We start from the raw sequence: 27,958 nt of genomic DNA, 5'->3' as shown, positions 1-27,958 counted from the left end.
ATTCTCTGTAAAAGGTGCTTTCAGTGGATGTTTCGGGTGTCTGAAACCTATTATGCAATTTTTTGTTTTTGCAAAAATGCATTCAGTTTCTTTACAATTCTGACATTTTGGAACACATTACTAACAAAAGTGAAGGTACCACTGTACACTGTAGATGAAAAGATGGATGGAGAAGTGAAGGGATGGAACATGGGGTAATAGCAGCATCAATCCCCTGTTAGCTCTAACACCTTTTGAAAAGTTTGAGAAAAGGGGAAGGAACGGTAAACAAGATAATTCTGGAGATAAAGTGCTGGAAAGTCATTTAATGGTTCTTTGCAGGAGACTTTTACGTCCATGGGTCTAAAAGACACAGTTTTTGACCCAGTTTGAAAGCATTTTTCCATTGATAAATGACAAATACCTAAATTTTATGTCAATTTATATCCTGAGACGGTCCAGAGAGAAACTGAAATGGGATTATCTGGACATCTAGCAGTAGATGTGTTGATTCATTCGCTTAAATGAAGCTCTGATTCTTCCTACCCCTTTTGAGACATGTGCGAATGTAAACATGTGAAATACTTCAATGTAACTTTGTTAACGCCATCATCATTCAAGCCTCCTTTTTTGGGCATCCGGGAGGCTTGAAAAGGTTCAAAAGGAGGGCTCATCATGTATGTGGATGTTGGTCCCTGAAAACTCCATCTTCCACCTCTGATGATACAGGAGGTTGGAAATCAGATTCTTGCCATGTCCAGCATGTTGTTTCCGGTGCTGCATCAGTAGGTGGCTAGTAGGAGAGATGACTGCTAAAAAATATATGCAGTATTTGAAAGAGAAGAACTCAGGTTGGTTGAAAACGTATTGAAAAGGAAGACATGAAAGGATGACTTTCCGATTCTCCTCCTTGAGCCCTTTAGCCAATTTGTCCCCCTTAGAGTCTCCCCTACGCCACCGAGGAGATCTGCTTCTCCTCCCGGTCGTCCCCATCACCCTCGCCGTCCCCCATGAGCGGCTGCCTCTTCTTCAGCTCCCTCTGGTATTTGGCCATGAGCGAGGCATAGATGCACCCGTACGCAGCAGCCACCACCATCATGATGCAGACAATGCCACACACAACGCCGGCAATCACTACGGTGCCGATGGCACGCCGCACGCTCACCGGCCGATAGCGGGCGCGCACGCAATCTGCAGGGGCCTCTCCACCACCTCCTGAATTTGTAGAGGAGTCATCACTACTAGAAAGTGGTGGCACACTGCTGGGGTTAAGGGTTCTCCTGCTGCAGGGAGAACCACCTCCTCCTCCTCCATTCTCATCGTCAAGCTGGAGGCAGTAGTCAAACATTTCAACGGGAACGCCACGGATGTCTCGCCCCCGTAGATCTTTGGGTAGCGTGCACTCCATTGCGTCCACCTTGCCGCCTGGGGGAGAAAATACATTTTTTGAGAGTAAGCAGGAAAGATAGAAAGTGGGGAGGGAGCACAATGGGATGAATCATACATCACTGAGCACACACTTCCGTTTGCTAGCGCCTTTTATTCATACAGCGGCAATTCACAACAGCGGTTATTTTCTCGTTCATCAAAGCACTTTGGCGACAGAGGCAAGGAAGAACTCCCTCCAGGAAAAGTGCTGTGCTAGTAGATGTGATCAACTAAGATTTGATGAATGGCTTTGGTTAATATCTGATTCCTCTGACTCCTGTGGTTGGAGGATAGACATTATTGTCGTCGTCACAAAACCTGATTCATGTGAGAAGGCCAATGACTTGAACCTTCTCCATGTGCTACGTATTCGCTTACAAAGATACGAACGGTCCATTTTTTACTAGATTAACAGAGAATTCCAACGAAAATCCAGAAATAAAACATAAAACAAAGGTTTAAAATCAATTTGTATTTGATTGCTAAACAAAACGTAGTTTAATACTTGGTGGAAAAAACCCTGATTGGCAAGCACACCAGGAGATCCTGAAGGTTTCAAGGTTGATGCTCGGCAACTCAAAAGTTTCAGCTTCCTCCTCTGATTTTCTATGGGTTTAAAGTCTGTGAAGTGGCTTGGCCATTCCTAATGAGCTTCTTTTTAAGCGGCTTTTTTGTTGCCTTGGCTGTTTGTTTTTGATAACGGTCATTTAGGAAGACCCATCCATTATGCAGCTTTAGTCATCCAAGATTGTACGCTACGTACATTATGCTTTTAATCTCTGAAGTTGAAAGTCACAGCTGGAAATTACATCACAGCGGTGTAATGAGCGTTCCACAAAAGCTATTCTTGCACTTGTCTGAAAATAAACGTCTGAACAAACATGCACTCCTTCTGCAACCTGTAAACAAGGTAAATGAAAAGAAAACACAAAAACGCTATCGTTTGCGATGTAGTACGCATATACCACATGAGAAAGGTAATTTACTCTACATTAACATCACCATATTTACGTCCAACAATAAGTATATGGCAGATTTAGTGCAACAAAATAGTGCTAAAACAGATATTACAGGAGCTTATTTTATTGTTTCCACTCATAGCAGCCATCTTTGAGAGCTGATACGAGGAGTGAGGGCTCTCTGACTTTCCGAGTTGGAAATCTGACCTTGGAGGACGTTCTACTTGTAACTTCCAACTTGAAACTTGGAAATTCCGACTTGTCAGTATAAACGGAATGTAGCATCAGCAGTGATGTGTGTTGTATTCTGTAGCTTTAGCAGATCAATTCAACATCTCTTTTATACTTTCACTCTTAAAATAAACCTATTGTAAAAATGTTGAACTGTTTTTGTAAGGAGTAACCTTTGCTACCTCTGTTCGCCGGAAAAAGACTGGAGGTTATGAGCCTGAGCAAAAGCAGAGGAAAGTGGAATGCTGCGGCGAGGATAATGGAGCGGCGAGGAGATGCAGCTTCATTAGCGGTGCAGTCAGAGCCTGACGCGCTGAGGTGAATGCAAATTTATACACATGAACAGAGAGCAGCTGTGCTCAGCCGATGTAGCGACATGGACCATACACCCAGTCCACGGAAATTAGATGTGCATTCACGTCCTGATGGGGATGATTTCCAATCACATTTGTCCACAATTTCCATTAAGCGCTCACCTCGGTACAATAGCCACTCCATCCAGTGTTTGAAATCTCGCAGGTTGCAATCGCATTCCCAGGGATTGTGTCCCAGTTCTAGGTGTTGGAGGTGGGACAGGGGCTCGAACGCTGCCCTCTCCAAACCCCGAAGTCTGTTTCCAGCCAGGGACAACCACCTACAAAGACATTAGTACTCAAAGTCAATACATTCTGATCAAATTTCACTTTGAATGTTTACCTGAGACTTTGCAGCTCATCCAGGAGCCCCAAAGGAACAGACGCCAGGCCATTTAGTGATAGATCTAGACTCTGCAGACTCCCCAAACCCTGTAGAACACACCCAGAACATTTCTTTCTGTAGTCATCTCTACTTTTACGTCCCACTGGAGAAAAACGCACTGTAGTACTACTCACCTGAAAGAGATCCCTGTCCATTACTGTCACAGAGTTGTTGTGCAGGGTCAGCTTGGTCAGATTGATCATGTCTCGGAATAATCCGGCCGGCAAATTATCAAGGTAATTGTTAGAGAGGTCAAGCTCCTGTGATCACAATGCAACACACAAATATTCAAATATTGATTATTAGAACATGGGACGTTGATTTTCGGGCTCCATCTAGTTGTTCTCAGGAAGGCTGGATATTTATTTTTTTTTAAATACACATAAAAAAAATGTAGGAGAAAAAATTTCTAAACCAGAACATTGGCTGAAATCGAATTCATAATAAATCAGAAGCTAAAAGGTGACGGTTGGCGGAGGTAGCAGAAACAAAGCAAAGCAAAATAGTCTTGCGGTGTTACTTGATGTTTACATTTTAAGAACCACTGTTCTAGACCGGATATAATGTGTTTTAGCTGTTTTTAATTCTGTGTGTAAAAAGGCAATCACATTAGTTGCAGAGTAAGTGATTTGATCTTCCGTCAATACTATTTCATTACTTTTTGTGTCCACAAGATTTCCTTGAGGAAAAACCGATAACGAAAGGTGTTTGATCTGCAAAAAATAACAGCTCAGTAATGCTAGACAACTCATGCATTTTGTATTTTGATTGCATATATTTTGCTAAGAAATATTGAGTTTTTTTTATGGGCAAGAATCACTCCGCTGGCTGCACACAATATGATACCACTGTACCAGAAGACACAACAGTTTCTGCTACATTTGTCAAATCATCCTTTATTCTTGTCCAGTGCAGCAAAAACAAAGGGTTTGAGTGAAAACTGAGGATACCGACCTCCAGAGAAGAGAGGTTAACGAGGGCGGAAGGTCCCAGTGAGGTTAGCTTGTTGTTGGCCAGCGAGAGGAAACGACTCCCGGGAGGCAGGAGGTGCAAAGGAGGCAGAGAGGTGAGGCCTCGACCCCCACAGTCCACCAGCAGGCCTTCTGAGGGGCAGGCGCAGGGGGCAGGGCAGAGGATGGCTGGCTGGAATAGCGCCACCAGCAGGCAGAGGAAAGCTGGGGGGGGAAGAGAATGCAATATTAAAAGTAAGCAAAGTAGGTCTTAGATTGTATTTTAGATTTTTTATGCCTCAGTCTGCGTTCTCTTAATGACTCGTTTTGCTTTTGTTTCCACCCAGTCTTATCAGCCAATGCGTATGTGTTGTGTGCATATGTCGAGTGCTCAGAAAGTGTGATATGAAAAAAACCCACTCCAGACACCGACATAACACTTTTAAATTCCACCCGGCGGCAGAATTCATCAGTTGCATCATCTGCAAGGCGAATGAGCTTTTCTCAGTAGGCCAGAGCTCCTTTTTAATCTACCGTATTTCCTTGAATTGCCGCCGGGGCGCTAATTAATTTAAAACCTCTTCTCACTCCTACGCTTACCAAAGGCATGCGGTAAAAGTAAGCATGCGCTATTATTTTAAAACCTCTTCTCACTCCGGCACTTACCAAAGGCATGCAGTAAAAAATTGAGTGTGATGTAAGCTTGGACCTTAAATCCTACTGAATAGCTCTTAATCTTTTTCCCTTTATGCGATTTCAAATTACCGGTATTGAAATCAGCCTCCTCCTTTTTGAAAATTATGACAGGGGAAGTGGCACTCGTGACGTCACGAGTTTGACCAGGCGGTAATACTAAGCATGCGCTAATTATTTTGCGAAGCAAGTTTGGCCCGGCAGTAATTCAAGGTAGGCGCATACTATATATCCTGCGGCAATTCAAGGAAATACGGTATTTGGATCAATAATGTATTGCTAAGAGTTCCACTCGGAGAATAATGCTGTCCCCTAAGATTAATTATGATCAATCCTAATGCCGTCATCAACATCAACAACAGTGTTTCTTAACTATAGAGCCGGGTCAAATATTGGGCTGCAGGTGCCTTAGAGTGCCAAAAAATATCTGTTTCGCAGCTATGGTCCGTATGGGCCGCAGCAGTAATCAGTTGTAATACACTTTTAGCTCGGTTGGTAGAGTGGCCGTGCCAACAACTTAAGGGTTGCAGGCTCGATCCCCGCTTCTGCCATCCTAGTCACTGCTGTTGTGTCCTTGGGCAAGACACTTTACCTACATGCTCCCAGTGCCACCCACACTGGTTTAAATGTAAAAATTAGATATTGGGTTTCACTATGTAAAGCGCTTTGAGTCACTAGACAAAAAGCGCTATATGAATATAATTCACTTCACTTCACTATTTCACCACTTGTGGCAGTAATGACAATATCAAACCAACAGAAGAAGTCTAGAGCTAAAGTCACATAAGTTTCTTAAGTGCAGAAATTATGACTAAAGTGGTAAAGCTGTATTTTTATTGTTTTACTGACCATCTTCAAGCCGCTTTCTGACTCTCTTCAGGATGCACTGTTTTGTTGGCAGTCTTATTTACCTGCCCCCAGGCCACGCCCCTTTCAACTAGGTCTCTACCCTGTCAACCATGTTGTAGTTTTAGTGCTTCTAACTGGACTCTATTGACTGATTTTTGAGGTTAGAACTGTATGCTAATTTGTATTACAATTGGCAACAAAAGAGGATTTTAGTATATATGTGCATTTACGAGCAGGTCTGCCCAAAATCAAGAGAATACAGAACAATAAGGAACTTTTTGACTACAACTTTGGACTACAACTGGATGGTGGACTCGCGCAAAGCTCTTCTATTATATATATCGATATCCGCTGTCGTAATGAAGGAAAAACATCACTGAAGTCTAAAATATTAAACAGTTCATTTGGAGCAAGTTTGGAAGAATTGTTTATAGATATCTCCACCATGCCTTTATTATTTGTATTTAGGTTTTTGGGACATATGGTGGTCCCCAAAACACAAAACAAGTACTATCAGGTTAGAAAAGTTGGGCTGCACAATAAGACTCCTTAAAGCAGGGGTGCCCATTACGTCGATCGCGAGCTACCAGTCGACCGCGGGGGTGTGTCAGTCGATCTCCAGCCAGGCTTTTAAAAAAAATAGACCTAAAAATTAGTGATCATCAATCTTCACCAAGACGTCACTTAAATGACATTCACCGTACCGGAGGGTCTTGTGAGATGACGCTGGCTGCTGCAAGATCATTATTATTAAAAATGACCGAGAGGAAGGCGAGAAACACTTTTTATTTCAACAGACTCTCGCGCCGTACCTTCCGTCAAAACTCTAAAAGCCGACTGCACATTTCCTATCTTCACAATAAAAGCCCTGCTTCATGCTGCCTGCGCTAACTAAATACAGAGTCTCGGAAAACTGGCGTGCACAAGCGATCCCTCAGAAAGCTGGCGTGCACATCACTTGTGCACGCCAGCTTTCCGAGACTCTTATTTTGTTAGCGCAGGCAGCATGAAGCAGGGCTTTTATTGTGAAGATAGGAAATGTGCAGTCGGCCTTTAGAGTTTTGACGGAAGGGACGGCGCGAAAGTCTGTTGGAATAAAAAGTGTTTCTCGCCTTCCTCTCTGTCATTTTTTCATAATAATGAACTGGCAGCAGCCAGCGTCATCTCACAAGACCCTCGGGTGCCGTGAATGTCAATCAAGCAAGCTACGGAATTTGCCGCCAATGTTTTTCTTGTAAAGTGTATGGAAGCTGGATGAATTAGATGCCAAAAACCAACCACTTTCATGTGGTATTGTACAGTAAGGACAACTTTTTTTCTCCTCCATTTGAAAATGTGGGCGTTATCATCATGACTGTCTGATTCCAATCAATGCAAGTCATCAGAATCAGGTAATACACCAACTTATATTCTTGTCTTCGTGAAAGAAAGACATCTATATGTGTTACACATGCTTGTATTATCATTAAACACATTTAACTTGTTTACAAAAATGTCTCTTTCATAAATAAATAAATATAAATGATATATATAAATGAGGTAGATCCCCTCGAGTTGGTCAATTGAAAAGTAGCTCGCCTGCAGAAAAAGTGTGGGCACCCCTGCCTTAAAGTGTACCACTTTTTGTGATGATGTTTAACATTTGGTAAACATTACACAAAATAATATTAATAGTGAATGTTTCTGCCTCGAGTCCTCAGCTTTCTGAAAATGTGGCATTCCAGATCGAGAAAATGTGCTTTGTATTCATGGGCGCCCATCCATAAACGCAGATCACGTGTTGTGATTAGTGTCCCACATGAAGAAACACATGGGGAATGTCAATTAATGAATGACAGCGCGCTTCATATTGAATATTATTGCAATATTGCGATATTCCTGCTCCGTCACTGGATAGAAATATGGCAAATTTCCCTAAATCTTCCGACTATTCCCTGTGACACGCGGTATCAGAGCTGGTTTTGTAAGGCAGACATACCGGATTCAATACTTGGTCTAAGATGTGGCAGGAAGTTTTGCATATTTATGTATTATGTATTACGTGAACTATATATGTCCTATGAACAAAAGAGTTACATAAAAGCAAAAAAAAGTAAAACAATTGCTTTACATAAATTAAGCGTTAAAACATATTTTAATGGGGGGCCCTTCAAAACAAATTCTGCTTAGGGCCACAGTATAGGTGCAGCCCTGCTTACAGTACATCGTGGCCTCTACAACCAGGTTTTTTTCTTCTTAATATCAGCAGTTCCACATCCATCATGTTCTCTGTCAGTCGTCGGATGCACTTTAGCGATGTGATGCGATGATCATACATGATAGATAAATGTCTGGAGATGGCATCTTGTCCTCAGATGCACTTCTTTTTTTCGGGCCGACAGACACAACCTGACCGTGAACCATGAACGCTAAAATCCCACCCTGCCAAGAAATGACTCACTTCTCTTGATAAACGGAACGACAGGAGAGAATATGTGTAAAATCCTTTTCGAGTTCATTGCAGAAGCTCATATTGTGAGGGATTTGGTGGAACACTGGCTTAGAATTTGCTGTCACAGGTTGGAGACGAGAATAAAGCTGACAGTCGAAGGTAGAAGTTACGCAAGTGTTGGTGTTCAGGTTGGAACTTTCATGGTATTGTAAAGCGTCAAGTTGTCATAGTCTCTGTGCACGAATGGTGTTTCTTCTCCCTGCGTCCCTCGCCTCATCTCTTCGTGTTCTCTCTCCCACTCTCCCTCCAAAACTTTCAACATTTATGAGAGCTTTAAGCATGCTCTCATGAAGGAGGAGGAGGAGGAAGAGGAGGAGGTTGGTTAGCTTATTTTAGCTGCGGCAAATCCTCTTGCTTTGCTAATAAACCTTGCAGAGAAACCTAAGAGAACAACAGGCAGCCCGATGCCATGCTGGGAAATGAAAAAAGATGAATTAGTTCATTGATCCTTTCTTAATTTCTGCTATTAAAGTGTCTCGTGAACACTGGAATGTTTGGCCATCATCACCTTGACAACGCACTTTGTGGAATCAGCTGTCTGACATTTGATAACCCAATGCACCTCCACCCCCTGTGACACCGGATACGAACCATGATGTCATCGCCACAGACGTTTCTCTTTCCTGGTCAAACTATCTGATTTCGATCCTCGCCAGCTGTCCAATAACTTTAACTCTTTCATCTCCAAGTAATCCTCTTCTTGTGCTTGTTCCTAATGCTGTTTTTTCTGGTACTGTTAGTCTTCTTGTTTTAATCCTGTTTTAGTTGTTGTTGTTCCCATTCTTGTTCCTGTTCAAGTGCTTTTTGTTCCTACAAGTCTTCCTGTTTATGTTCTGCTTTGTGTTCTTCTTCTGTTATTTCTCCTGTTCTTGTTTCTTTTCCTGCTTTTGTTCCCATTGCCATTTTTGTTCTTCTTTTTCTTCTGCCTCGGTTCCTATTTATGTTCCTGTTAGTCTTCTTGTTTTTGTTTCCTATTCCGGTTACTCATTTTGGTTGTTTCTATTCCTGTTATTGTTAACGTTCTTGTCGTTCTTCTTCCTATTTTGTTGGATTTTTTTCTTATTCTTGTTCCTACTTTAGTTGTTTTTGTTCCTATTCTTGTTCCTATTTTAAATGTCCATGTTCATATTTGTATTCCTGTTCTTCTTCTGTTGTTATTATTGCTGTTTCTGAACTTGTTTTTGTTATTGTTGCCGTTCATATTTCTGTTCCTGTTCCTCTTTGTAGTTTATCTTGTTCTTATTTATATATTTTTTTCTGTCCCTGTTATTGTTCATGTCTTAGTTGTTTCGTTGGTTTTGTTCCTATTCCTAATCTTGTTTTTTTTTTTCTTATTTTCTAAAAAGACTCAGTATATATCGTTAGTTGAGGTTAAAGGTCAGCTAGGCGATCACTTGCTCCTTGTCAGCACTGTGATTTATAACTGTGTGGTCATATGGCAAGACAACAACCGTAATTGAAGTTCTAAATGAAATGGATTTACAGTATGCTGGCTATAATTGATCATTTGTCTCACAGTACTACTTCTACTCGCTTGAAAGATATAAAACACAACACACACAAACACATTTCTAACATCAAGTCATAGCTGCTACATCACATCATTTTAACTCCTGTCAAGGTAATGCCGTGTCACCATGGCAACTAAGGCGACTGTGATGTTTAAGACAAGCGAGGGGGAAGGTGCCGCCGTAAGCATACCCCCCTCTGTTTAACCCGCATCATCATGCCAGACCTCCAGAATAATGGCTTACTTGAACACACACACGTACACAAACACATTTGGCATTAAGACAACACACCTGAGCAAAGTTTAAGGGTTTTGACCAGAGCAATTTAGCTAAATTGTTCTTCAGGGTGACATTTCAGGAAAACTGAGGAGTGGAGTTGGCAGACTTCTCCACTCGTATTTTTATTTTGTATATGATGTCAGTATAAGGCTTGGTCATACTTTCACATTTTTACTTTACCAAAAGGTGAACATAGTCACTATATCACAGGAGCAATCTTCTCTTTTTAAGAATTTCCTGCAAAAACATTAGTCAAAGATGCTGGAAGGCTGATAACATGGAGCAAGAAGAGAAAAACATGACTGTAGAGAACCACAATTTATCCTAATGGACATCTCCTCGATTAGGGCGACCACATTTTCTAAGAATATTCTTAATTTGTACATAATTTTCCCAAAATGGCAAACAGTCTCTATTGACAGTACTTGTTGACGATGGAATCAGACTGAAATTGATTCCTTTTGCTAAAACTTACATTTGGCAAAAATGTAAACATGGAGTAGGTTTTTAGCAGCGTTTTAGCTGAACTTTGACCTCTCATCCTCCAGGATTAAAACAATCATCATTCTTATCTCCTCCGTCTGCCAAACTCTCTCGTTAGCATCCAGCAAAAAGAAGGCGATGACACGAAGCACTCAGCACGAGAGTGATTAAACATATTGCTGCACTCTTTGGAGCCCTTTTGATGAGATGAGATGCTCAGAGGCTTTCTCTCGGCTTCTCCTGTGTCGGCTGGCACGAAAATCCCTCATTTAAGGGGAGGATTTTTACGCGATGTGTGGAGTGAGGGACAACACATGTATCACTCACACATGCCAATAAAGGATATTAAATGGAGGGAGTTTTGACAGAGCAATTGTCTCCTCACTGTTGACAGTTGATATTCCTAAAAGGTCTTAGCATTTTGGACTAATGAAGCACATAGGACAGCAACATAAACATTGTGGGCCTGATCTATTAAATACTGGGAGGCGGAGATGCGAATAAAGGACTGCAACATAAACATTTTGGGCCTGATCTATTAAATCCTGGGAGGAGGAAATGCAAATGTAATCATTTAGCACTGTTTGGAAATTGCCGCAGTTACGCATAAATGGAGGTGCAATGACAAAGAGTATCCTTCATCCGTGTGCATGTCAATATATTGCTACTGTCAGAAATAAAAGTCAACACACATATCATATTTAATTCATTTTTGGTGTCTACTGGCTTTATTTCCATGGTGTTCATTTTTTCATATAGGAGATATATTATCAACATCCAATCGTTGGTCTGCAACATGTATTATTCATTACTCAGTCTTAGTTTTTCATTACGTTTTACTTTTCTTACTGTATGTACAAATCTGCACTGCAACCACATGCTTTCCCCATTGTGGGATGAATAAAGTCAATCCTATTCTATCCTATCCTATCCTATGATGCTATGGAAATTAATCTAAATCAGGCACTCCAGGAATTTGCGATGTCGTGATCGTGCCAATTCATGCAAATCCAACTACTTCAAGCAAATTATGTACAGCCTCGCTACTTTGTCCAATGCCTGCAACTTCTCTGCACTTTTTGGAAAATCAAATTTCTCTCTTAGCAGTGCTCAAAAGTGCACATCCACTGTCTAATCAGAACTATCAACTATTTATTGACAAGCAACGCAATTGTTTTCCTTCCGCATATATTGCTCAGACCTACTTCCTGTTTCTGTTTAATGTAGTATATAAACATTCATCAAAACACTGGCCTAGTAACATGCATTTATAAATTTCTCAACATTTTATTTACCTACAGTAAGGCATTTAAAAGCAGATTCTCATTTCCTGCTATCAACACCTTTTAGGTGGTATAAAACATATAAAACATCAATAAAGTATTTATTGTTGCTTCTTGAGGTTAAGGTTACCTGGAACATTTAAAACATTGATAACTAATTCATAAAATTAGAAGTCAATTCAATGTTATCAAAAAATAAGCCTCAAAACACTGCAAATGTTGCTGCAACTTCCTGAAAAGCAAATAATATTAATAAACAGAACCTTGGAGGGAGTGATAAATGATAAATAAATGATAAATGGGTCGTACTTGTATAGCGCTTTTCTACCTTCAAGGTACTCAAAGCGCTTTGACACTACTTCCACATTTACCCATTCACACACACATTCACACACTGATGGAGGGAGCTGCCATGCAAGGCGCCAACCAGCACCCATCAGGAGCAAGGGTGAAGTGTCTTGCTCAGGACACAACGGACGTGACGAGGTTGGTACTAGGTGGGATTTGAACCAGTGACCCTCGGGTTGCGCACGGCCACTCTCCCACTGCGCCACGCCGTCCCTAATGAGTGTCCCTAATGAGTGTCTCAATGGTGACAGCCAGAAAAATCCTAATTGAAATATGGCGCTCCGCACCACTCTTGTACTTGTCATCAATTATACTTGCAACACATCCACTAATACTACACACAATTTTATATTTTGCACTAGGGTTGTACGGTATAGCGGTACTAATTACTTAAAACAGTACTATCCTGCCTCTGAAAAATACCTATACTATATATACATTTTTTAAGGATGTTACGGCGCGCCGTCGTCATGTCGCAAAGTTATACATGTTCGGCAATGCACGCGTACAGAGTACTTACAAGCAGACACAGCGTGAAGACACATTTTGGCTTAAAAACAAACGATAAATGTAAAGCTAAAAACATTGAAGTGCCGCTCTGGTTAACGTCCATCCGCAGTCGACAGTGGTTTAGCTACTGCTAAATCACTAATCGTCGCCTCCATTGCGACACATAAGGTACATTTCTTACAAGTATCATCCCTGCAGGACGAAGAATAGCTCAACATCTTTCAATACACACCGTAGAAGGATACAATAGCTAACCTGTAACAGCAAGCAAGCTGAGCTGTCCTCAATGTAAACAAATGATCTATACATACATTGATTGTAACTATACCAAGTACAAGAGCCGTATCTAGTCGACACTACAATGGATTGATTGATCGATCTTTTTTATTATCGAAAAATCTTTTGTCATTTTTTTTATTGTTTACAAACTCAGGAAATAAGTCCCTGGACATATGAGGACTTTAATTATTACCAATGTATGACCCTCCATTGGGTTGTTACCCAAATGTTTAGTATCACCTAAAACTAATGTAAAGTATCCAAACAATAAAGAAATAAGTGTGTAACGGACAGGTCGCATGTTAATGCGCGGATCGTTTCCCCAAGATGCAGATGGAACTCCAGAATCAGTGTGCAGGTCCATAAATTAGTCAGTAATAAAAAAAGAAAATGCAGGAAAGCGTGCCGATAGTGCGGAAGCTATGGCGAATCTTAGAACAGGAATCAAACGGTATATGAACGTAACTGTTGTGTGAAGCAAACAAAACAGCCAGACCGAGTGTGGCGAAAAGCAGGAATAAATAGCTCTCTGATTAGTGCCTGTGAGCAGGTGAGCGTACCGAACACTAATCAGAGGCTAATTAAAATAATCAGCACTCATGGCAACCAAGAAAACACACAAACCCAGGGGTGCTGAAAACAGAACTAAGGGAGTCTTAAACTAAAATAAAACATGATCAGGGCAATGTATCATCACAGAGTGCCTATATAATTTTAACAGAAGTGTAGAAAGAACATGTTAAAACAGAAAGTAAGCAGATTTTAACAGTAAATAAAGAAGTAGATTAATAATCCATTTTCTACTGTTTGCTCCTCATCGTCTTGACAAAAGAATACCATGAGAAATAACACAATATGTTAACGCATACAGCAGTACCTACTCAGTGGCCTAGTGGGTAGAGTGTCGCCCTGAGATCGGTAGGTCGTGAGTTCAAACCCCGGCTGAGTCATACCAAAGACTATAAAAATGGGACCCATTACCTCCCTGCTTGGCACTCAGCATTAAGGGTTGGAATTGGGGGTTAAATCACCAAAAATTATTCCCAATGCTCCCCTCACCTCCCAGGGGTTGGTCAAGGGTGATGGGTCAAATGCAGAGAATAATTTCGCCACACCTAGTGTGTGTGTGACAATCATTGGTACTTTAACTTTAACTTTAGCTTTAGCCATATTAGGAGCCTTTTTTTTTTGCTTACTACAAAGAGTAGTTGTCTTGAATGTTCACTATCTTATTTTATGACAAAATGATTCTATTATTATCTAAAATTATTGTTATTGCAGTAAGAAACATATGATAAATGGATCATAAGATTTTTTTTCAAAACAAAGCCGGTAATATTTTTTTTTTGGTCTTCTTCATTCTGAAAAGTATCTAAATACATTTTGGTACCGGTACCAAAATGTTGGTATCCCGACGTCCCTTCTTTGCACACACTATTTAGAACTTGTTTTAGGGATCTTAGTAGAACAGGCCCAAAATGTATGCATCAGGGGGTCCCACCAAGTATTACACTCCACAATAATGGCAATATTACAAAATCTTAACAAATCTCACCACAATTATTAATAGTGTCAGAAATATACGTTAAACAGAGACTGTAATATTTGTAAATATATTTTAAATATACTTTTAAAATATATTTTTTATATTTTTTTGTATATTGTAGTAGGTTTTTAAAAATATTTACTATGTTAAGATAAATATGCATGTTTTCCCACTAGCTAGGCTACTTTTTATGCAAAATCTAGTAAAATCTGATGTAAACTTGGTGCAGCCATACATGGGAAATTGCGTTTTTTTGCATTATAAACATTGAAAATTATATTATTTAAATGTTTTTTAAGAAGTTACAAAATAATAATAACATTAAATACACACGTTTTCCACGAGTGTGTTTTGAAGCTACGTAATTCCATTGCATTCATTTTTAAGAAAAAGCTGGGAAGAAGAAATCCCTGTTTTGTCTGCCATTTTGTAAACAATACAACAGCATAATTAAAGTAACAGCAAGGACAGCTAATCAACTTTAAACATCTCAGTGGTATACTTCATATGCACATTATGGCCTGATACATTAAAACAAATAGGATAAATGAGGAAGAAGAGGATAGGAAAGGATAGAAGCTTCAGGCCTTAGTTTTCCTGCTGTTTGGCATCCATACTGAAACATGCTGTGGAATAATGTGGCATTTCATGGAGGGATTTGGCTTGTGGCCACTGCATGTTCAATGCCCTTATCCTGTGTGTGCATGTGCATGTGTGTGTATGTGTGTGTCTGTGCGCGTGCAAGTATTCCGAGCACGCTAACATTAGCAGCTGTCAAAACAGAGCGCCGCACCAGGCGTACACTTGGGAGTATAATAGATGGGATCAATCAGAGACAGAACGAACGTTGCCTACCGGGTCTGTACGGCCCCAAGCCCCCGGGTGAGTGTCTGTGGGGGGCCATGACGCACAGCTCCCTCTGGTAGAGTAGCAGTGGTGGTGGCGGCAGGTGTCAAGCGGCCATGCCTGCAGCCTCCACAAGGGCGGCGACTGTGAACCTAAACACCCAAAAAGAAAGGAAATGTTGCGATAAAACCGCAACACCAGTTTACTGGTGCAGTATGCCTTTTGCTAAGTGTCGTCTTAACCCAATTAAGACGCTTGCTTGAAAACACTCATCAGCTGTAGTGCAACAATTAGCCGTCTCTCTCTCTCTCTCTCTCTCTCTGTCTTGGCGGCTCGTTTTCTTGAAACGGCAGAGGTTTGTGTGTCAGGTGATTGTGGGATTTTGCATTTTAAGTACCTGCAAGGATTAATGGGAGAAGCAGCTCTTTAAGAAGTCAGGCATGTGAATTAGCTCAATAATTAATCATAAAGAAGAGACAAAAACAGCAAATATACCTAGAAATGCATACAGTCATGACTGCACATGACTGATTTATGGCGCCTCCTATGAGTTGTACTCACGATGCATTTTTACAGCTAGGGACTCAACAACAGTAATATGTGTTCAGAGAGCCTGAGAGCATGAGAAAAAATGATTGTCTTCGTTACTTGTTTGCTCTGCTTTTGATTGGAACTGTCGGTTTTTCATTTTAATTGTATTTTTATTCAGGCTTCACAACACATCTTAAAACAAAGAGTAGGCAATTATCCTTCGGTCAGCTGTAGTTGGGGGGGTTCACTACGTTTGATCATTTGTTTTTTCTAGGCTAACCCAGCATGATGTTGCTGTTAAAATGTGGATGTAATGCTACCATGTACAGTGGGGCAAAAAAGTATTTAGTCAGCCACCAACTGTGCAAGTTCTCCCACTTAAAATGATGACAGAGGTCTGTAATTTTCATCATAGGTACACTTCAACTGTGAGAGACAGAATGTGAAAAAAAAAATCCAGGAATTCACATTGTAGGAATTTTAAAGAATTTATTTGTAAATTATGGCGGAAATTAAGTATTTGGTCAACCATTCAAAGCTCTCACTGATGGAAGGAGGTTTTGGGTCAAAATCTCACGATACATGGCCTCATTCATTCTTTCCTTAACACGGATCAATCGTCCTGTCCCCTTAGCAGAAAAACAGCCCCAAAGCATGATGTTTCCACCCTCATGCTTCACAGTAGGTGTGGTGTTCTTGGGATGCAACTCAGTATTCTTTTTCCTCCAAACACGACAAGTGGAGTTTATACCAAAATGGATACATGGATGACAAAGCAGAGGATTGGGAGAATGTCATGTGGTCAGACGAAACCAAAATAGAACTTTTTGGTATAAACTCAACTTGTCGTGTTTGGAGGAAGAATACTAAGTTGCATCCCAAGAACACCATACCTACTGTGAAGCATGGGGGTGGAAACATCATGCTTTGGGGCGTTTTTTCTGCTAAGGGGACAGGACGATTGATCCATGTTAAGGAAATAATGAATGGGGCCATGTATCGTGAAATTTTGAGCCAAAACCTCCTTCCATCAGTGACAGCTTTGAATGGTTGACCAAACACGTATTTTCCACCATAATTTACAAATAAATTATATAAAATTCCTACAATGTGAATTCCTGGATTTTTTTTTTCCCATTCTGTCTCTCACAGTTGAAGTGTACCTATGATGAAAATTACAGACCTCTGTCATCATTATAAGTGGGAGAATTTGCACAATTGGTGGCTGACTAAATACTTTTTTGCCCCACTGTATCTGACTTAGCTATGCTTGTATTGATTATGTTTGTGTTCTCTTGTTCCAAACTTTAATGTTACATTGTGGGATGTGATTTGAGATGTCTGTTACATTGGACAAGTGCGGAGTTACAGGATAAATGTAAAAAATGGATGAAACACACGCTGGCACTTCTTGGAGAAACACACTTGTGGACAAACATTGCGCATTAGCATTAAAGCTGCAGACACGCAGGTCAAAAAGTCCCGTGTTGTAGGGCTGAAGATTGGACCTTCTCTATGTTTATTATTGTGTTCGCTTATTATTATTCTCCAAAGGCAGATTTCATATATATTTGTTGTTGTCGAAAGCCGTTTTGAACCCAATCTAGAAAACATGAATTTAAAGTGCCTGCTGAGATCATTCTCAAACCTTTTGGCTTTCGAAATGGCGTCAAGGCTATTCTCAGAAGCCTTTTTTTACCAATTTGACCTGTGCCCACGTGCACATTTGCTAGTGGCCACACGTGTTGATGCTTGCCAGTCAAAGTCAGCCGGGCGTCAAATGACACCTCGCCCTGGCTTCTCTTTCCTTTGCTGTACTCGCTTCCAGTCTTGTCCACACTGGGATTTATAGCGTAATGCACATCCTTGTTGTCACACTGGAATAATATTGGGCTCTGTTTCAAAACCTACTGCATAGATGTTGAAAAATACACCATTATAGAGTGTCCGCATCCTCCTAATGCACAACACGTTTCGTTGCAAGCAATTTATGCGATTCGTCTTGAGGCCTAATGAGCCGCAAACACCTTTGACCTGTAAGAAGCGTCAGACATTAGCACATCTTTGCCCCTCATTTGTCTAATTGAGCACATTTCATTTCATATTTCATCTCCTAACGACTAGTCACTTTGAACAGTTTCTGCCCCATATGCCACCAAAATGTGTCCCACCTGCGTACACGGGGCGTTAAAGTTGTGCAACTTGCTAGCAAAACCAGAGCGGTGCAGCCGAGCGTCCTCTGAATCAATTATTCATTTGGTTTTCTAGCCAGAAGGACACACTCACACATAAGACACACTGCACGGACAGCTATAAACATGACGATAGCTTGACATGTGTGCGTTGACAAGCATGTGAAACCAAAATATGCGCTCATATTTATCTCCATGACACTCGTATGGTGTCCGTACGTACACATGCATGCATAGCATTGGGATTATGTAATACACAAACAAAGTGAGGACAATGTTTACTATTTTTAACCGGTAGAGACTAAAAGACTAAAGACTTCCTTTTATTGTCATTCAAATTTGAACTTGACAGTACAGATACATTTTGTTGCATTAGCTCGTTGTAGTGCAGGATAAAAGAGCAATAAGGTGCAGATATAAATAAAATTACTGAACTATATTGCACTTTTTAATATGCATCCCTGTTCAAAGATGTATGTTGTATTGTCTTTATTAATTACTTAATCGTGTAATTGTGTTTAGAGCATGTATGTCAAATACAGTACATCCGGACAATGTTGGGGACATCTCTACGCTGCTGATCCGCTTGAGATGGTTTCCTGTGGACGGGACTCTCGCTGCTGTCTTGGATCCGCTTGAACTGAACTCTCGCGGCTGTGTTGGAGCCACTATGGATTGAACTTTCACAGTATCATGTTAGACCCGCTCGACATCCATTGCTTTCGGTCCCCTAGAGAGGGGGGGTCGCCCACATCTGAGGTCCTCTCCAAGGTTTCTCATAGTCAGCATTGTCACTGGCGTCCCACTGGATGTGAATTCTCTCTGCCCACTGGGTGTGAGTTTTCCTTGCCCTTTTGTGGGTTCTTCCGAGGATGTTGTAGTCGTAATGATTTGTGCAGTCCTTTGAGACATTTGTGATTTGGGGCTATATAAATAAACTTTGATTGATTGATTGATTGAATGTCTCACCTCCAAACAACAACACAAATATCCCATAAAGTGACTACAATTGTTTAAATGGTACTGTATTGGCACTGAATCAGGGTATGGCATTTATCTGCGTGAAAAAATGGGTCCCAAATGTTTTACTTATTCATCTATATTGGAAGGTGCAAAATATTGAAAACATTCTCAGTATGAATTAGCATAATTAATGTTGTTGTTTGATTGTAATATTATTATTTGAGGTGGGTTGTAAAATATTCAAAACATTTAAAAAACGTGCACCCTATCTCCGCTCTATAGGTTAAGATTTGCGTTTTTTTTAAAATATACTTTTTTTGTGCTGTTTAGGGTTTGGTGTTTGTTTAGCTACATTGTAGCATACAACATAATATAAACATTCTAAAGCTGTATTCCCTATCTTTACTAAGTAGATCATGTTTAAAGTATGAATTTGCATAATCAATTATCTTGTTTGTATGTATCGTCATTATCTGAGGTGGGGGGTTTATTAACTACATTAGAGCTGCTGAAAATTTTAGTTTTCCTGAAGGAACTCTCCTGAAGGAATAAATAAAGTACTATCTAATCTAATCTAATCTAGAGGTCGCAAAATATTCAAAACGTTCAAAACATTCCCAAACTGCATATTCTACCTCCGCTAAGTTATAATGACGCGACATATTATTTTTCTGTACTTTTTTTGTTGTCGTTGCTATTTAGTTAGAGTTGTTCTGGTGTTTATTCATCTACAACGGAGGGTGCAAAATTTTTAGAAACATTCTTAAACTGCATGGCCTACCTCAGCTTTGTAGTTATGACATTACGTCTTAAAAAGCTTTTTTTTCTTTTGCTATTTGAGGGCTGGTTTTATTTAGTAACATCGAAGCGTACAAAATAATAGAAACATTCTACACTGTATCTTCACTAAGTAAATAATTAAGTTGCACCATAAACATTAATTTACTTGTTTTACCTAATTTTTGGTTTGCTATTTGATGCATGGTGGTTATTTGTCTACAATTAAGGGTGCAAAATATTACAAACATTCCAAAACTGCACACTTTACTATTCACCAAGCAAATTATTTTTAGACCATGACGTTGCATAATAAACAATCTCGGTTGTTGTGTTTTTCTTTTTTATTTGAGTGGTGGTGTTTGTTTAGCTTCATTTAAGGGCATAAAATATATTTTTTTTAAAACACCACAAGTGCTTTTGCTCATTAGATATTTAAATTGCACAGCAAATGTAATTTTTTGCAAATTATTAGAAGGGTGCTACATACTGTATTTTTAAATTATTCCCCAACTGAGCATTGTTATTGTTATTACAATGAAAGGTTTGCATTTAATCATTAAACTGTGCATGCAAATAAGTATAAAATGAACCTTTATGATGAGAAATAAATCTATTGTAAGTACCAGCCAATGATGAAATAGTAAACATATCCAATTTAAAGGCATCCCTGCAATAAATCAGCAGACATAATGTACAGTATAAATATTAAACGACGAGTGCGACTCACCTCTTGACTAAATATTTCAGAGCCTTACAGCGACATCCCGTCCCCAAAAATATCCCTACAATTTAAGCAATCATAGGACCAGGGGAATCCATACGTGAAAAAAATCCTGCAGGGAAAATAAGAATAATCCTTCTTTATGTATTGAAACAATCCCCTGCTTGCATTTGGAGGAGCACTAGAAATGAGGGATTGTGGAGGGAAGAGAGGATCTAGGAAGGGATGGAGATGGGTAATCCGCGTCTTCCTGCCCGATCCTTGTTTGAATGAGACGTCCAACGCCGTCCTCCGTCTGAGAGAGAAGGTGCTGGCGTCACGCTCCTGCTTTGTGGTTCCTGCACACGTCCGATGATGTGTGTGCGTGTGTGCGCGTGCTTGTGTCAGTGTGTGTGTCTTCACTTGTTTTCCCACTCTGCCCGCATATGCATGTGCAGTCGTGCATAGGTGTGCGTGTGTGCGCGCGTGCGTTTGTTTGTGTGTGTGTGTGCGCGTGTGCGTTTGTGTGTGTGTGTGTGTGTGTGTGTGTGTGTGTGTGGGTGTGTGTGTGTGTGTGTGTGTGTGTGTGTGTGTGTGTTAAATATAGTAGCGCGAGTGTGTACGCCGCCTCTGTCTGCCCCTCAGCTCTCTCACTGTGACACAAGAGAGGATGAGGAGGTGGAATGCTTGGACACGGACGGAGAAAGTGGAGATAAAGATAAAGTGGCATGAAGGGAGGGAGGGAGGGGTATAATGGGGGGGGGGGGGGGGGCGTGGGGGGCTCATCAGCTGATTCCAGCCAAGATGAGAATCTCCCTCTCATGGTCACATGGGCTTTTCTCTTCCATCCGTTTTTTTCCCCCCTCCCGCTCACGTCTCCCATTATTTTCATTCTGTTGCCTTAGGCAGCTGTCGTAATGCTGGCTGACGCGAGCGTGCGTGTGTGCGCGCGGCGCATGTTACTTACTTATTACGCCCAATAATAATAATAATAATGGTAATAATAATGGGTTAGATTTATATTGTGCTTTTCTAGACAAGCAACACGTTTAACAGAGAATTGAGAACCCATTATTCATCCACTTCACATTCACAATGACGTTTGTAAGCTACATTTATTGCCACAGCTGTAGACTTAAAGACCTACTGAAATGAGATTTTCTTATTTAAACGGGGATAGCAGGTCCATTCTATGTGTCATACTTGATCATTTCGCGATATTGCTATATTTTTGCTGAAAGGATTTGGTAGAGGGCTTCACGGTGGCAGAGGGGTTTGTGCGTCTGCCTCACAATACGAAGGTCCTGCAATCCTGGGTTCAAATCCAGGCTCGGGATCTGTGTGGAGTTTGCATGTTCTCCCCGTGAATGCGTGGGTTCCGTCCAGGTACTCCGGCTTCCTCCCACTTCCAAAGACATGCACCTGGGGATAGGTTGATTGGCAACACTAAATTGGCCCTAGTGTGTGAATGTGAGTGTGAATGTTGTCTGTCTATCTGTGTTGGCCCTGCGATGAGGTGGCGACTTGTCCAGGGTGTACCCCGCCTTCCGCCCGATTGTAGCTGAGATAGGTGCCAGCGCCCCCCGTGACCCCAAAAGGGAATAAGCGGTAGAAAATGGATGGATGGATGGATTTAGTAGAGAACATCCACGATATAGTTCGCAACTGTCGGTGTTAAGAGAAAAGCACTGCATGCCTCTACCGGAAGTCGCAGACGATGACGTCGCAAGTGTGGGGGCTCCTCACATATTCACATTGATTTTAATGGGAGCCTCCAACAAAAAGTGCTATCCGGACCGAGAAAACGACAATTTCCCCATTAATTTGAGTGAGGATGAAAGATTCGTGTTTGAGGATATTGATGGCGACGGACTAGAAAAAAAAAAAACGAGATAAAAAAAAACGCGATTGCATTGGGACGGATTCCGATGTTTTTAAACACATTAAAGATAATTCTAGGAAATCCCTTATCTTTCTATTGTGTTGCTAGTGTTTTAGTGAGTTTAATATTACCTGATAGTCGGAGGTGTACGTCCACGGGTGTGTTGACGCCAATGTCTCAGGGAAGTCGACGGCAGCTTCATGGACGGCCCAAGCTCAGTTTTTCTCTGGTAAGAAGCGACTTTTTAACCACAATTTTCTCACCGAAACCTGCTGGTGGACATTTGGTCTGGATTAATGTTCGCTTGACCGCGCTCTGATCCATAGTACATTTTCACCTCCAGGAATTTTAACAAGGAATCACCGTGTGTTTGTGTGGGTAAAGGCTAAAGCTTCTCAACTCCATCTTTCTACTGTGACTTCTCCAATATTAATTGAACAAATTGCAAAAGATTCAGCAACACAGATCTCCAAAATACTGTGTAATTATGCCGTTAAAGCAGACGACTTTTAGCTGTGTGTGTGCGCAGCGCTCATACTTCCTAAAAACCCGTGATGTCTTGCGTACACGTCATCATTACACAACGTTTCCAAGACGAAACTCCCGGGAAATTTAAAATTGTAATTTAGTAAACTAAAAAGGCCGTTAATATTTCATCATTGATATATAAACTATCAGACTGCGTGGTGGGTAGTAGTGGGTTTCAGTAGGCCTTTAAGGCTGGGCGATATGGATGGAAAAGTATATCTCCATATATTTTTACTAAAACTCGATATATATCTCGATATATTTTCCGGTAAAAGTATGTATAGTGCGTCTGCTTCACAATATGAAGGTCCCAGGTTTGACCTTGCGCTCGCGATCTTTCTGTGTGGAGTTTGCATGTTCTCCCCTTAACTACATGGGTTCTTTCGGGTACTCCGGCTTTCTCCCACATCCAAAGACATGCACCTGGGGATAGGTTGATTGACAACACTAAATTGGCCCTAGTGTGTGAATGTGAGTGTGAATGTTGTCTGTCTATCTGTGTTGGCCCTGTGATGAGGTTGCGACTTGTCCTGGGTAGGGTTGGGTATCGTTTGAATTCAAACAATTCCGATTCCGATTCTTTGTTTCGATTCCGATTCCTGACGATTCTCGATTCCGATTCTTCTTGTATCATGCCGGGATGCAGTCTTTTGACTATGTGTGCACTCTTCCGTCTGTGGCACCAACATCTTCCCCATTGCCGCTACGGTGAACGGAGTACGCTGAGCACATCGCGGAGCCTGGTTAGCAGGTTGTAAATTGTCTATGAAAAAATACGCGGGCTAATCTGTTAGCTGCCTCAACGTCGGCGCAAAACACATTATTTATTGCATATATATTGTTTTACTTACCGGATTCGGACTGCAGTGCAGTCACCAAGGTGCCAGGCTGGGCGTCGGAGCCAGAGGAAGAGGCAGAGGCGGACGGTCGGCGCAGCGCGTCGAAGACGGGACACGCATTTATTTGCACTCCATGAACTCGGAGGTGCTTCATCATGTTCAACATGCACCCTCCTAAGCAGGAAATAGTCCTGTCGCACGTGTGACATTTCGCCGATATTTCATTTTTCTTTGTAAAATAAAGCCACACTTTTGACCGCCTACGCCTGCTATCCGTGCTTGACTGACTCGCTCGGCTACATAGGCTCGGGTATGCTAACACTTTCGGCGGTGGGCGCTTCTTTGTTGGTGTTCAGCGGCTTCTTCTTCCGGTCGGCGGACCTATTCTTTTTTTCCGTTCGGCGGACTGGGTATCGAAACTATGAATCGAAATTTAAACTTTTGAACGATTCCGGGAGAATCAGAAAGTTAGTCCCGGTTCCAATCGATACTCGATACTCGATACCCAACCCTAGTCCTGGGTGTACCCCGCTTTCTGCCTGAATGCAGCTGGGATAGGTTCCAGCGACCCCGAGAAGGACAAGCGATATGAATACATATAAAGATACTCATTTTTGAGCGGGATTCACTGAAATTGAAGTGAATGACAACTGTACTGTAAACAGTCAGTGGCACTTTTATTAACCCAGTTAATCAAGATGAGTATTAACAGGACATAAAAGAAACTGTTTAAGTAGCACAGAATTATATAACATAAATTAAATGGAAAAATACTATTTCTGCGTAAAATAAATAACATAGCTGTGCAAATAATACAAAATGTATCAAACTCAGATAAAAAAATGCATTTGTACGCAGGCACTTTTTAATTCCCAGTCGACGATGTAATGGACTGTCACACACGTACGGTTCTGGTCAGCGCCAAGGAAGTGACTTGACTTAATTGTGCAGCTATGATCTTCTTCACTTCGGCATACATTTTTGGCAGCATTTGTCGGGCGAAATATGCCTGGCTTGGTAACTCGATAACAGTTTTGATTTGGGCTTACATGGTAACCAACTCAAATGAATGTTTTATCCAGACATACATTTGTCCAAATGTGGCCAACTAGACGCATTGTGGGATTCCTGGACGTCGTCTACATCGCTAAATGAAAAAATCTAAGGAGGTGAATCCCTCTGCCATCTTCCACTAATTTTTTTAAGATATATAAATCACCGCCTTGAATATTCCCTCTTTCTTTTCTTCGACTCTCCCGTCGTCATTTTGGATGTGTGTTGTGATTTCCCTTCCTGTTTCAATGACCCGCCCTATCTTGCCTCTGATTGGCCTGTCCCTAATGTTTTGCCATAATCTCAACCAATTGTGACTCATAGTAAACAACCAACCAATCATGGATGTCCTTTTACTTGCAAGCACGCCTTAGAACTGGGAAGGGGAGGGGTTTAGTAGCCCATGGAGAACAAGGAACACAACAAATAAGCAGTGTTTGGTCATTTTAACGTGAAATAAATTATATTGATGTTACGATATTTTTCTAAATTCATATCTTGTTTAAAAATATATCGATATATCTTATAAACTCAATATATCGCCCAGCCCTAGATAGACTGATAACTACTTTGCGCCCACTAACCCCTTTTGACCCCAGTCATACACCAGTGTGCGGTGCACTGGGAGGAAGGTAGGTGAAGTGTCTTAGAGACAACTTGAGAGCAAAACCTCAAGTTACTGGCACGGCCGCTCTACCATCTGAGCCACATTGTCCCTATCTAAATTTGAGTGCACACTATGAAACAACTTTGTTATATTGTTATTTGAGGTGTGGGTTTAGATTACCAGTCAAAGCTTTGACAACACTTTCTCAATGGAAAAATTGTGAAAGTGTCTTCAACATTCTAACTGGCACCCGATCGGGTATCGGATTGGGATACAGCGTCCTTGAGAGCAATTTTTCTAGAGGAGTCCCTAATATTTTAGTTGCCTATCAAACAACAACAAAACGTGGAAACAGTCCACAATTGCGAAACCGCAGGAATAAATATATTTGTTATTGTAGTTCGATTGTGTCAACAAAAACTACGCACCATTCCTCTGATACGTCGATAATGTCTACATGATAAGTATAGCTGCATAAAAAAAGTAAATACGGATTGATCATCTTACTTTTTTGTGTTTTTGAGGTGTGAATTCTTTTTAGAAGTGGTCAAACTCAGCTTTTAATCAGGGTATGGCATTTATCAGAGCCAAACTCCAAAAGAAGGATTGTGGCTATCTAAAGAGAATTTAGCAGGTGCAAAATATTAGAAACATTCGAATCACAAGAAAAAAACTATTGTTGAATTTACAGCGCTCTGACGGTGTCAATAAAAACTGCCCACTTTACCTCCACTAAGTATGGTTTATGGCTTGAGTTTATTTCCAACATGCATACAATTACAACAAGATACATCACAATTTTCCGTTTCTCTTTTCAATATGTTCGAAAAGGAGAAGGAAGAAGCACAGTTTATTTAATCTGACTCATATTTCATTACGTAGCAATTACTAACACTTTTGTTCACTTCCTGTTCTCAATTTATTCCCAATATAGTTGGTCGATAGAAGTTTATTTGGAACATGTACAAAGTTCAAAAATGATACAACACATTTTTTTTCATTCCTCATCACAACATGCCCGAAAGGGAGGAGGAAGAAGCAAAGCTTATTTAATCCTACCCCTTTGCCACTTCTCAGCAATTACTAACAAACACATATATTTAAATATTGTTCTCAATTTCTAGCACAATTTACATCAAAGATTTGTACTTATGACAGTTCTGGTAATAAATAGATAAGACAGGTATGTTTCACTTAATGCGATAATAATAATGTCTTGTTTTCAATAAGTTCAATAGATTTGTCACAATTCCTCTTCCTTGTACTTTGTTAAATAGCCTCTTAAAATGCATCATATTAATACATTGTTTGGTTTCTTTAATTCCATATACTGATAAGTATTTCTGATTCTGATGCTATAGGTTTTAAGTGTTTTACATGCATTGTACATTCTGGGATAACGGCTTTTAATTTGATTTGTGTATAATTGAAAAATGCACCAAATAATTGATTTTCAATATTTTTGCTTTAATAATGTATCTGTGTGTTCTTTGTATTCAACATTATGTATAATTATAACTAACCTTTTATTGTAACACGGTTACTGACTTAAGGGTACTTTTGTAGTTATTTCCCCTACACAATAACTCAGATATGGTAACACTAGCAAGCAATAGAGAATTTGAAGTGATTTATGTTCTTCAACATATTCTGCTCTATTCATTATAGAAATATTTCTTGCCACCTTATGTTGTATGTGTTTTATGTGAGATTTCCAGGTCATTTTATCATCTATTATTACACCCAAAAATGTGATTTGGTTCACTCTGTCAATGTCTACTCCATCTATTTGTATTTGTGTTTGACTTTCTCTTCTATTGTTACCGAATAGCATTATTTTACTTTTCCTGAGATTCAAAAGTAGTCTGTTTTTGTCAAACCATATTTTTAATTGGTTCCTTTCTTCTGTCATTATTTGCGTTAGCTTCTGTAAGTTCTCTCCTGAACAAAAAGCAGTCTTGTAATCTGCAAATAAGGCTAACTTTAAGTGCTTTGTAACTTTACAAATATTGTTTATATAAAGATTGAGCAATTTTGGTCCCAGTGTTGATCCCTGAGGTACGCCGCAAGATATCTCTATGGTTGTTGACATACAGTATCTGCACTTATCCTCACAAATTGCTTCCTGTTAGTTAATTAGCTCTTTATTCAGTAAAAGACCAATCCTGGTCACATACCGTATTAGTTGGTTAATTAAGGTATTGCGATTATTTGTGTCAAATACTTTTGTCAGATCCTTAAATACTCCTCCTGCAGATTATTTACCATCTATTGCAGTGGTTCTCAACCTATTTTCAGTGATGTACCCCTTGTTAACATTTTTTTAATTCAAGTACCCCCTAATTAAAGCAAACCATTTTTGGTTGAAAAAAAGAGATAAAGAAGTAAAATACAGCACTATGTCATCAGTTTCTGATTTATTAAATTGTATAACAGTGCAAAATATTGCTCATTTCTAGTGTCTTTCTTGAACTACTTGG

General features: G+C 40.4%; 2 protein-coding genes across 5 annotated transcripts in view; one reads left to right on the top strand and one right to left on the bottom strand.

The window, feature by feature from the left end:
* Positions 1 to 27,958, top strand: part of cacna2d4a (calcium channel, voltage-dependent, alpha 2/delta subunit 4a) — a 113,894-nt gene that overhangs the window by 38,927 nt on the left and 47,009 nt on the right. The window lies entirely within an intron of this gene.
* lrtm2a (leucine-rich repeats and transmembrane domains 2a) lies at positions 286 to 21,225 on the bottom strand. Of its 2 annotated transcripts, XM_061912325.1 has the most exons (7): positions 20,597 to 21,219; positions 15,413 to 15,555; positions 4,290 to 4,510; positions 3,470 to 3,595; positions 3,294 to 3,382; positions 3,074 to 3,231; positions 286 to 1,404 (listed from the first exon to the last, which is right to left on the bottom strand). In XM_061912325.1, exons 2-7 carry the CDS (start codon positions 15,459 to 15,461, stop codon positions 929 to 931), a joined length of 1,119 nt encoding a protein of 372 aa, XP_061768309.1. In that variant the 5' UTR covers positions 15,462 to 15,555; positions 20,597 to 21,219; the 3' UTR covers positions 286 to 928. The 2 variants fall into 2 exon arrangements, with proteins under 2 accessions (XP_061768309.1, XP_061768308.1); XM_061912324.1 differs by having other exon boundaries at positions 3,294 to 3,595; positions 20,597 to 21,225.

Source organism: Nerophis ophidion, linkage group LG10 (assembly GCF_033978795.1).
Source record: "Nerophis ophidion isolate RoL-2023_Sa linkage group LG10, RoL_Noph_v1.0, whole genome shotgun sequence".
NCBI classification, from domain to species: Eukaryota; Metazoa; Chordata; class Actinopteri; order Syngnathiformes; family Syngnathidae; genus Nerophis; species Nerophis ophidion.
This window is presented reverse-complemented; position numbering and strand designations above follow the sequence as displayed.